This window comes from Porites lutea, chromosome 11 (assembly GCF_958299795.1).
Source record: "Porites lutea chromosome 11, jaPorLute2.1, whole genome shotgun sequence".
NCBI lineage: Eukaryota > Metazoa > Cnidaria > Anthozoa > Scleractinia > Poritidae > Porites > Porites lutea.
The window spans coordinates 24,658,433-24,671,284 of NC_133211.1; the positions used below are offsets into that span (position 1 = coordinate 24,658,433).

The 12,852-nt window shown below is 37.0% G+C and overlaps 1 protein-coding gene across 1 annotated transcript; it reads left to right on the top strand.

Annotated features, from left to right (window-relative positions):
- Nucleotides 1-104: 104 nt before the first annotated feature.
- LOC140951425 (nuclear inhibitor of protein phosphatase 1-like) lies at nucleotides 105-9,741 on the top strand. Its single transcript, XM_073400675.1, has 7 exons — nucleotides 105-180; nucleotides 250-310; nucleotides 1,924-2,077; nucleotides 3,104-3,339; nucleotides 4,054-4,210; nucleotides 7,307-7,374; nucleotides 8,752-9,741. The coding sequence occupies exons 1-7, from the start codon at nucleotides 116-118 to the stop codon at nucleotides 9,109-9,111; spliced, it is 1,101 nt and encodes a 366-aa protein (XP_073256776.1). The 5' UTR covers nucleotides 105-115; the 3' UTR covers nucleotides 9,112-9,741.
- Nucleotides 9,742-12,852: the final 3,111 nt, after the last annotated feature.

Here is a 12,852-nt window from a genome sequence, read left to right on the forward strand (position 1 = left end):
GGGAAAATGTCCTGTTGGCGCTCCAAGGCATCAAGGGAATCCCCTCATCCGGGATATGGTCCAAATGAACTTGGTACCAGTCTCTCGTAGCGTGCGGATAAGCGAGCGTGTCAAGATGGCGGCGAACAAGACGCAGTCTGCTTCTGCCACGAATGCTCCTGCATATGAAGTCCCTAGTTGGTAAGACTTAGTAAATTTTTGTTTTCATGTTTGACATTTTGACTCAACGAAACGCGGTATTTACAACAGGGCAGGAAAACCGCCTCAGGGACTCCATTTAGATGTCATGAAACAGACGACTTTAGTGGAGGTAAAAATTAATCAAAACATCAACTCTCTACATATAGAGCGCTTTAAATAGGTTTTTAAGCCCATATTTTGGTTAGTTAAACGGTTCTTGTGAGGTCGCTGGTGCAGAGGTCCATATCACTATCTGTTCACCGCTACACTAGAAGTTTCATGCAATCTAGAAGTAAACCATCCTGTTAATTTTTAAAGCAGTAATTGCTGTATGCACTGCGTGACTTGTTAAGGTAGAGATCACGTGGTACACGACCTTGCCTATATAGGGAACTGGTCCAAGTCATTCAAAAGCTGGATAGTGCTATCCATCGGATAAATCATTTTGTGATATTGCGATGGATTTTGAAGATGGATTATTTGTCTGACAGGTTGTTTGTCTACTCTCTCTTGTGTGTTGTGTTGGCTGTTGGTAATTAATTTCTGTTTTTGTGGCTTGTTAGTGTGTCTTAATCTTCTCTGTAAGAATTACCACCTCATGGTTTCCTTAGCATGTCAGTAACTTTAACTAACAATAGCACAAGAACAGACTGCTAAGCATTGAAGTTGGTTTATGCAGCTTATTCTGTGCTAGATCAAAAGTGAGTGAGGTTTAGGCATCTGGCAATGAGAAATGTGCTGATGTTATTACTCCTCAGATAGATATTCTTATCTATTAATAGTAAGATAAATATACAGTACCTCTCAAAAGTAAGTTCCCACCCTCTGGCGTGACAAGATTCTTTTTTCGCAAGACAAAAGTTTCACCTCTCTTGATATCAAACTGTGTTCAAATCAGCTTCTTTAATCTTACAAATTAAGATGAAATCCATTAGGAAATTGACTAATTTTAATATTCAGAGGACAAAAACCTTGTACCAGAATAATTTCAAGAATATTGCATTCTTTTTTTCATTTTTCAAGGGCTAAAGATGTAATTAGTTATCTGTAATAACACTCAAGAAAATTTATCATAGTAGTCTGAGATAATGAACATTAAATTTCACAAGAATTGTGAAAACACAGGTAAAATTCTGAAAATTTCATGTAAAAGATGTAAGATTTGGACTCCCATAAGAAATTTTCTTTGGTGTTTTTACAAATGACTTATTACATCTTTAGCCCTTAAAAAATGTAAAAAAGAATGCAATATGCTTTAAATTATGGTACAAGGTTTTTGTCCACTGAAAATTGAAATTTCTCAATTTCCTGGTGGGTTCCGTCGTAAATTCTAAACTACAGTTCAAATCTATTAATTTTAAACATAAACAATGTGAAATCAACCAAGCCACATGACTGTGGAAATGAAGGCAAATGTTTCAGCATGTATTTTCTGGTGATGCACCAGAGATCCAAGAGTTCTCCATACCCTTTTGTTGATCAATTCATGGAACATTAAATCTTTCTTTGGGTTTTAAAGGACATAGTGTAAATGCAAAAGTTAACAAAAAATTGTGTTTTACCTTGCAAGAAAAGAGGCAAGACTGGTACTTAAATTTTGGCCAGTATGAACACAAATGTACTTTAAAGTACTGTATTAAGCAGTCCTTGCCGGTATACCGAGGGTGGCTGCTTTCTGGAGGTTCAACTGTATTCTTTAAAACATGATCATGTTCTTAATGCAAAAACTTTCCTGGTTGGCAGAAATTAATCATTGATCAGAAATCCTGCTACTTGTTTGGAAGAAACAAGGAAGCTTGTGATTTCTCTTTGGAACATACATCTTGTTCACGAGTCCATGCAGCCCTGGTGTTCCACAGAAACCTCAATCGATCTTTTTTGGTTGATCTCAAGAGTAGTAAGTGATTACCATTTGTTATGTTTTATTTTTATAAACCAGATGGTTTTTCATAAGGGCCATGGCTAGGAGTTTGCCTGGCTGTTAGAAATGTGAGTCCTTAGACAGGATTTACAAAAACAGTGCTTTTCTCCTTCATGATCTGTTTATTACATGAAGTGGCTTAGGCTCAGTTCAAACAACAAATTTCTCATGTATAGAACTTAGTAATCATTTGAGTTGACCCAAATTAGATAAAAAGGACCCTTTTATTACATGTAGCAACAACTTAGGCACAGTTCAATTGTCGAACTTTTCATGTACCGAACTTAATACAACACACAATGTACCCATTTGGGTCTACCCAAATTAGATAAGTTCTCGGGTTGATTTAGATGTTACACTTAACAAGTCAGACTCAATTTATTTTCATGATGTTCAATGGTGTACAATGCTTACTAGTTTATTATTCTTTAGATTCAGCACATGAAAAGTTTTACTGTTGAAACGAAATCACTGCACAGTCAAAATTACCGTGTGGTCCTCTTGAACTTAATACATGGATTGACCCACATTAGAGATGTCGCACCTAATTGAATCAATCTCTTCATGTACCAAATTGAAGGAATTAGGTTCAGTAATGAAAAGTTTAATGCTTAAACTGGACCTTAGAGTATCACCTGTCCTCTGTTGATGGAATGTTTTCCTATTGCATGGTACCTTTAATTTTGCAAAGTTTTAGGAGTGTATGCAGTGAGTACTGTGACTTTTATGATTGTAATTAAAAGATAATTGGCTGTGCTATTTGTGGAAGATGCTGGTGGACCCCAGTGGTTTGGGATATCAATACACTGTCAATATGAATATTTTTGGCTTTGTCTACTTGTAGAGAAGTCAAGGCATTTATGCGTAAGAGATGATAATAAAAAAGGAGATATCAGATACTTGTCACTGTATGAGAGTTTACTTCTCTGTTACAGTATCTTGTAACTTTATGACTGAGACTGACATCTGTCTTGTTTTTGTTACATTATAATTATTTTTCAGCACATGGAACTTTTATTGGGACAATACGGTTAGAGCCACACAAACCAACTCAAGTTCAGGTTGATAGTGTGATCAGGTTTGGTGCATCTTCTAGAAGTTATGTTCTGCGAGAAAAACCAACAATGCCTAATACTGCTCTGAAGTCAGAGAATGTGTCAGAAAATATGCAGCAAGATGATGAGGAGGGTTCGAAGGGAGGGCTGTTAGGCCTCCCTGAATCGGATACTGAGCTAGATGTGAGTAGTGATTTTTTAATGCTGCATTCATTTACATAGTTTTACTGCACTTTTCAAAAACACCTGAATTGTGAAGTTCAAAAGCCAGCTAACATTAGCATCCTTCGCCGCTGTCAATCTTCTTAGCAGAGCTCTTAGGAAACTTGCAATTTGTGATTGGTAGATTTCGATCCATTTTGTGTTTTTCTGAGTTTCAAGGTTCATTGCTTGCGATCGTAATTATCATTGATGACAGCAAAAACTGCTTGACTTGTAAAGTTCAGAGTTTGATGGACTCAAGCAAAACTGACAACAATAGAATGACTGTAAAACCGACAATAATTATGACTGTCAATGAATGACCGTTATAATTTTGACATGAGGCAGATCAAAATACAACAAATTGCATTTAGAGTCTTCACAACCAATAACATCACGGCTTAACTGACATAGGACCAATGACATTGAGACTTAATTGACCAATCAGTTCAATTACCAGCATTGAATGTGAAACAACTCACATTGACTTGTATCTTACTGTTATTTACTGGCCAATCATAAATAGATTATGCAAACACTATTTGGTTGATGCTCTTAGATCTAGATCTGTAGTATCTGTAGTATCGCCACGCAGGAGAATGTCCAAGAGCTGTTAAAATTTGGTCCCAAGATTCTTTCTCACTGTATGCCTTCAACCATTACTTAAAGCAAAATACTATTATTGCATGGAAACAGGATCTAACAGAGTTCAACACTGCCCATAATAAAAGGATCACATCACTTGGCATCGAGGAAGGAGGAAATAATTTAGGAGGCGTAACATCCCTAAAACGGAAAAGGAAAAGATCATTATCTGTGGCGTTTAGAGAGGGAGAAGAAATTATAAATCCAGGTAACAGAGTTAAATGATAATAATGATTTCTAAAGTGATTCAAGCCCTCTGTCAGTTTGCTGTTACAGTTGAACCTCAATTATCTGAACTTGTTTCCCAGGTCTCTTTTTTTTCATGAAAATTATTTAGATGTGATCTACTAGAATGGAAATGATTAAAAGTTCAGTAATCCTCCCAAACGTGTGTTTAAAACACTGTTTTCATCGGTTTTGAACATGAACACTTGAAACAGTAACTTTTTTATTTGTTAATACATAATACATGCAGACCATACATAAATGCAGGTAGGAGCTAATTAAAATTCACAATAAAATTTTGTTTTCTTTATTCCCTATGTTTACATTATTGTCTCATTAATATTCACATTTTTGATTATCCGGACTCTTGATTACACGAGTCTGGATAATCGAGGTTCAACTGTAGTTAAATATTCACTTAGTCACTGATTTTCGGTATGTTGATGTCTTTAAATACAGTCATGAATTCAGTGTCTTCCCCGTCATCATCATCCTCACTTTCAACATCATAATGATCATCATCATCATCGTCATCATCATCATCATTATTATTATTATTACCTTATTACACAAAATTTTTGTGACATGTTTATTTCACGATTTTGATGTGTGCATATTTTGTGACACTTAAATTTAGCGATTTTGCAAAAATTTTCTATTTTGAGTCATTTTAATTTCGTGTTTTTGAGTACTACAATTTACATTTCATTGGCAATGTTATTTAACATGTCCTGGAATTAAATAAAACAACTTTATCAAAGGAACAATAACGGCAAAATTAAGGAAAATGCAACAGTGGGACTAAATGTCAACAGTAACGACAAAGCAGTTTTCACAATATCGACAAGCAGTTCATGGTTGTATATGAATCATTGTTATTGAGTCATTTGACCACAACATCCATTTACACGGAAAATTCCTTCCTACAGACTCTGAATGGAGATAAAATGATGCCGCTCAGTATCAATGCAGTTTAGAAACATAAATACAAGTCTCACAAGTCATTTGTTAAATGTCTTGATAAGGGTCAACAGGTGGCAATACTTCCCTTCCAGTTACTAGACCTTTTATTCCCTTTATTTAAACTCGTTCTTTCTTGATTATTGGCATAATGTGAGTCACTAAAATTTCTCTTCATGTTATGTTCGCGACACTTATTGTTCATGTCACTTTAATTTCGTGATTTTTCTTGTATGGCAAAATTTGATAGCCTTAGCTATACATTGATTTATTTAAGTATTTTGTGATAATGACAATAATAATAAAATATTAATCTAATTTTCTTGTAACAAGCTTTATGCCAGGGTTATATGTAGCATTTAAATGTACTCCTGTCTGTGCTGTCTTACCTTTTAACATCCTGTATAGTATTTTTCACTTAAGGATTAATAAATATGCATGTATGTATTCGCGAAATTAATAGGGAGTTTAAGATACGGAGACTACGGACTACGGACTACGAACTACGGCTGGACGAGCGTTGTCCTTTGTTTGTAGCACTGGGTTGAGTCGTGCAATTATAGAACGTTAAGATTGCACTATAGACAGTAGATTACGAGAGAAGAGGCGGAGAGTGAAACAACACACAAAAATTTTTTTTGTTTTCATCACAGTTCACAAAAATGCAAGTCAGTTTTGCATGTGATCTTATCTTTAGAACAATGAACAAATTCTTCCATGCCTGATGGAAGCAATTTCATTGGTAAACAAAGTTTTGGTTATACAGGTTTTATTTTTTTCGCCCATGAATACTTATGTCAAATATTAAAGAAATAGACAGAAATAGTAATAGCTCATTTATTACATTTAGAAGATGGACTTCTCCGACTGCTGATCTGATGTAGTTTGAAGTATTGAAATGCAGAGTTTCGATTGTCTCGAAGATGTTTACATCATTTTCATTCAGAAAATGCGATACAAAAACCCACATAAACAAAGGTTACACAAGTCAGAGACACTAATCAGTTCGAACAAACAGTGAAACTTTTCAAGTGCGAAGAGAAAGTAAATTACCTGGTAATGGGTTCATGATAACCGTCATGAATATAAGCTTATTTAAATATGAGCTTAGCTAGATAAAAATGTAGTCACAACAGTGGATTAAAAGCGTAAATCTGAGCAGCAATAAGACAAAACTTACATATTTCGCTTCCCCCTCACTTAAAGCAGGTGAATTGAAAAGTTTTTTACGAAAAGACGAGCTTATTGAATTACCGAGACGGCAAAATACGAGCAAAATGTTATCCGTAGTCGCAACTACGCGAAACAGCTCAACAACTCACCGTAGACGCAGGACTACACAGGAAAAATGAACAGTCACGTGGTTTTGATCATGCGCAGTAGCTTGTTTAACCGTAGTCGTAGTCTGTAGTAGCCATATCTTAAACTCCCTAATGTGTCGTGAAAATTTCATGTAATAAGGTGTTATTTTTAAAGGCATTTTTTTCCATAGCAGAAAAGGAGCACACATTCTAAATAAAATACTTTATTCCCTAAGAGTAATCTGAACTGCCTAGTTGTTATGAGTTCGCTGGCCCCTATTCAAGACAATACTTTTGATAAAGATATGGAGTCAGAAGTTGCAGTCTTGGTGGGCAGTAAAACATAATCTTATAAACAAAAAGCTGACATATACATTTTGTTATTACAGACCCTTTTATTGGGTCAATTAATACATTTTGTGCTTGTGGGATTGAGGACCGCAAACGAGTCCTAATATCATGCATTCTTTGTGATTTGGGTCTTAATTGGCCAGTTTACAGTCTTATAATGTTTGAAAATAATTTGAAACTGTGTGTGCTTGCCTCAAATGTGCAAAACTTAGCACAATAATATTAGTGTTATTAAGTTATGATTAGAATACTGGACTTACTTTCTAAAAAAATATTAGTCATCCTGACAAACATAAATCCAGATTGTAGCACCTACCGTAAGTTGTGACGTGACACCCAAAGAACCACAGGAGAACCAAAGATTAGTGTGTTGCTCATCTGAGGGATGGCAGCAATAATTATTATTTTAGCAAAGTTTCCATGTATGCAATGCTTTGTCTCATTTGCAATGTTTTTTGTTATTTCAGAGGATATCGACCCAACTGTTGGCAAATTCAGAAATATGGTCCAGACAACAATTCTAGTCCCAAACAAGGTACATTCAATGCTCTTACAACCATCATAATGTACTTCAGGAGTGCATACAAATGAGTGAAATTCATGATACTTGTGGTGACCCTGGTTGTAAAGAAAAATCTTGAAAAGCTGAGGCTTAAATTTTAAGCCTTAAATTTCAAGCCTGCAGATAATGATTATTTTTCTGTTTAGAAAGGCCATTTGACTGGCCAGGTCATATTTTTAGTCATGCCAATCTAAAAATGTTCTGGGACCTACATCAGTTTTTAATTTCTTTACTCTTACCCAAAAAATGGTAGTTTTTTGTGTCTGATATGTCTCGAGAGTCATCATGTTTGACTGCAGGTATACTCAAATCATAGGATTGGATATGGGAAAATTTTGGTCAGACATTATGTACTGTTGTAAAAACGAGCAGGAGAGCATCATATTATATTATCCTGATAATACACGACTGTGAGTTTTTTTAATGGCTTCAAAATCTCTGATATAGATCAACTCATTCTTGCACTAACATTTAGATTTTGGGTTATTTTGGTCTAAAAAGCTGGACGTAAAGTTTGTCTGTGTCTTTATCATATATAAAGTCACTCATTAATAATAAATTTCTTCTGTTTTTTCTTTATGGGTTATTAATAAGTTTTTGAAATGATGACCAAGTGTTGTGTACCGTCGTGCTTAAGTGACATTTAAATCTATCACAAAAGAGTTCATGCGCAACTATTAAACAGATGGAGAGTTGGTCTAAACAAGTTTGTTACGTGTCCAATTATGAAGCATTTGTTAGAAGAGTTGTTTACTCTGAGTAATACTCTAAACCTAGACGAATGTGTAGTTGATGGTCAAAGAGAGAACTGAAGATCTTGGAGACTTTTCCGGAATTCTGCTCCACTGAGTACACACAGTGAAAACAGGTCAAGGCTTGGATGGACAATAATCATTTCATACAAGTCACTGTGTTTTGTTAAACCAAGCCTTGAGTTGGTGCCTTTATTCAAAAAAACTTCACGATTTTCACACTGCTCGTAATACATCTTGTTTACCCCCAAAATTTGGCATAAGCATTGTCTTCCACTTCTCTTGGGACGATTTTAATACCCAGGAAAAATTGGAAACAATGGCTATGCAAAATTTGGGGGGGGGGGGGGGGGGGGTGGTAAACGAGGTGTTCAATGTGGAAATGGTGAAGCGGGAATGGTCCATCGAACGGTAAGTTGTTCAAAAGTTGGATAATGCTATTCACCGGTTAAATCTTTATACATTGGATAGCGCAATTTGTTGTTCCCTATACTTATTCACTGTATGGCAATTTATCGAGTGGATGTTGCTATCCACCTTTTCAACAACTGAACTCATAAGTGCAGATTTTTACTTCAAGGCTCTTTATTTTCCACAGAAAATGCGAACTCCAGTTTCCCCAGTGGGAAGTTTAACAGAAAACATAACACGAAGGCTTCAGAGTTTCCCATATTCACAAGGTCTTTACTCGAACCTTCCAGGATCAGGGCCTGTTCCTGAACCTACGAGTCCGACTTCTCCTACCGCTCAGCTTAAACCTCGCGTGTCAATCACTTCAGCGCCCGAAGTGTCCTCACCAACACTTGCTCCAGTACCAATACACCATGCGCCTGAACCAATACCAACTACTGGAGGGGTTATGCAAGCCGCGCCAATGACAATTGTCGAAGCTCCTAAAAAGAAGTATGCCAAGGAGGCGTGGCCGGGCAAGAAACCTGCACCCTCCTTACTCATCTAGCTACTGTATATATATTTATTAGAAAAATTTTAGCATTATATCAAAATTCGAGAAAAGATATTTGCAGCTGGTCCCTGTTTGTAGTCATTCTGTTCCATAGAAAAGTCTTTTACGGACGATTTTAGGACTTGAATTCCTCATTTTACAAATCTCGATCTCAGTTACTGAATGAGACTGATGCTTGGTGGATATTTAAGCGTGATAAAGCATGACACGTGACATGGGTCTCGAATTCGTTACTGGCTGGATCGTTCGAAGTCCTTACTGAGTAAAAACGCCGAAAGTGACGTAGCCTGCGAAAACAGACTTTTCTCCTCGCTCAGGAGACGAAAACAGACGTTTCTCCTGAGCGAGGAGAAACGTCTGTTTTCGCAGGCTAAAAGTGACGCCCGGAAAAGGCAATCTGGTTTGAGTTCTGTTCATGAAATGCGTTGTTTTTCAATCAGACCGAGAAGCGACTTGAAAATGGGGCTTTTCTATATCATTGTTAATATCCAAAGCAAAAGAGAGAATTGACTGATTATGTCAGTGTTCTCCAGTTATTGTTAAGCTTGATGATTGGAAGAATCTCATTGGTAGAAATTTTATCTTCTTAACTCAAGTAAAAAATAAAACTCTTAGTACTGTAAATGCGTTTCCTTTTAGCCTGGTTCACGCAAGAAGCCCAATCAAAAACGACATACGGACTACGGCTCCTTTCTGTTTGTTTTCTAGAACTCAGGGGTAGGGTTACATTATACTGTCTATTCCGTTAGAGTGCTCGTGTGTCGCAGGGCGTGTCAATTAGGAAAAATATCAGTGGCCTCATTCTTCTACATTTGGAAATCGCAGAAGTGTTAGCCTACATAAAAGGCGTTACTTTTTTCGCGTTTTTCGAGCGAGCGAAGGAAAGCGGGAAGCGAGCGAGGAGCGTTAGACACGCGCGACGGGGGAACGCGACGTCGCGCGTGTCTAGCGCTCCTCGCTCGCTTCCCGCTTTCCTTAGCTCGCTCGGAAAACGCGAAAAAATATCGCCTGTTATGCAGGCTACAGAAGTGTGAACTAGACACTGGACAAAAATATTGTAGACAACTGTTAGGGAATGTTTCATCCAGAAATATACGTCAAATACCGTGGGTGTTGTAGCTGTTGTGATTCAATTTTGTCCTTGGTTTAATTTTAATATTTCTTTGGGTATGATATGTATGATAATGAGTTTGAAACAAAGGAAAATTAAATTTAAACCAGGATGAAATTGAAACACAACATAGCCATTTACTGTGAAAGATTTAGTTTTATCAAATGAGTTGGAAAAGTTAATTTGCAACTTGTATGGCTCTTTTTTTAAAGTTTTCGCCACCCAGCTATTTCTGTGCACTTTGATGGCTGTTAGCAAAGAGCTGAAATTGCTCTGGTGAACCAGCTTTTTTAACTTTTGAACTTAATTTCTATCAAGAGCCGTAATGACTCTTGTTTCTATATACGACGACACCTTTAAGGCCACGGGGGAAGTTTATTAATAAATTTTTAAGGCAAGATTTTGGGCGTGCCACAACTTTTAAAACGCTTATATCTCGCTTGTTTTAGAGGTGATTTTTGTGGAATGATGGAAATTTAGGAGGGTTGTTTTTTATTTGGCAGATCGCGCTTGACGGCAATGCTTTAAGTCCAGTTGTTCCAAATTGGGAAATTGTGATTTTGTGTGCAAGTTTGCGGAAAGAATAGTACAGTACTCTGATTTTATTAATAAATGATCGGCGGAAATCTCTTGTGTGTTATTTATAGAGCAGCTTTTCCAATTTTAAACAAGATAAAATCGTTAAAATGAGCAAAATCCGTCATCCCTGAAATTAACGCCTTATATCTTTTTATTTTGAATTTCCGCTCTATACATGACACACTTCAGTCTATCAAGTTTACCCCTCTGCAGTGCTAGCTTGTATCTGCGGTAAATTCGTGGACGCAAAATCGTCGAAAAAGTCAAATTTTGAGACTCGCGAAGGTGTCCCAATTAGAGCACGAGTTGCAAGCTGCAATGTTTTCAAAGATTTTGGAGGCTAAAAAAAAGAAAAGAAAAAAACGCACAAAGAGTTTTCGTATTAAATTTGGTTGAAATTTCTTTAAAGGAGTTCCATGTTTTGATTTATTTTAAAAGAATGGTGAAACTAAGGTTTACTACGATTCAGAGCTCGATGGTTACTTTCGAATAAACATATTGTCCACACATGCACGTGAACACTTCAGGCTACGTTAAAGTTTAACCGGACACTTTGGGTTCACATGGAACCGTTCGAAATTTTGCAGTGGTAATGTTTCCAAGCAAAGCGCGCGAGCAATTGACCACTCCAGAAATACCGTAACATACCATAATAATCTTTGTTTGTCACTCCAAATTTTGCATAAGCATTGTCTTCAGTTTCCCTTGGGAGTTAAAATGGCCCCAAGAGAAACTGAAAACAATGCTTTTGCAAAATTTGGGGTGACAAATAAACAAAGAGCATTATGGTATGTTATGGTATTTTCTGGAGTGGTCAATAACATACAATCGCTTTGTTATTTTCTTCCCAGCTGAGTAACCACGCAGCCACGCTTTTGCTGTAGAAAAGTTTAGCCGGTCACTGTGTTCACACCTTGCCGTTCAAATTTTCAACCGCACTGGTCAAAAATTTGACCTCGATTTTAGCGTTCGAACTTTTGAACGGCTAGACCTCCAAAGTTTCGTACGGTTAGCGTGGATCCGTGTGAAAAGAACACCTGACCGTAGGAATTTTCGACCGGTAGAAAATTCGACCAGTAGAGGGTGAACGTAACCTGACTTGTCCCGTGGTGTCGCCTGTTCAGGCTTAAATTCTCCCTGTGGTCCTTTAGTAATTCCCAGGAAAGGCTTGGTAATGTGACAAAGTCAGGTCAACAAATTTCTCCTTCACGTATAAAACTCTTCTTTATTAGACCTAACACAATTTTTACAATGTCACTTTGAATCATTTTTCGTATTACGTATGAAATTTCCGCTACATTATGAGACTACTCCTGTCAAAACTGTCATAAGATGTGGAATCATTCGGGGAGAAACATCACTGGTGAATAGCGGACTTCAATGCACTGTCGAACCTCTTCTCCCGCCCATCTTTTTACAACGCCATCCTTTTTTTCGTCTCAGCGGATATACCCTCTCCTAGCTGTTTTGACCTCTCTATGAAGGCCCGTACACGCTTTGCCCCGCGAAGATGGCTATTGTTGAGAGGTCAGTTAGACTGTATAAGTTGTTTGGCTATCGATGCGATTGGAGATCACAATTGAAAGTAGAAAACTAGCACTGCTAACAAAAACCTACACCTTGATAGCAATACATGTACAAAGCTGAGCTTTTTCGTTAAACGCGGTTTAAATTTGTTTTCATAAAAAAATTGCTTACTGTTCTTTATTTAATGATGGAAAAGTGAGTCCAATTATGTAACATGTCATAGTTCATTTGAATTCTGTGTGAGAGCCTCTGTTGTAGTTTTCCGCTTTTTTTTCTTTTCTATTTCACTCTAGTTTAATTATCTGACATTTCTAGTTGGCGTGGATGGGGCATTAGATAACCTGCGAGCAAGCTCTCCCTTAGTTTAAGGAGATGTTACACGAGACGATTCGTAACGAACGATTTCAAGCGCAAGACATCGTTGCAATGTTGGAACAATGTTGCAACCATTCAAAACAATGTCGCAACAGTGTTGTAATGCTATGTTGCACTAAAAATCGTCGATGCGAATCGCCCAG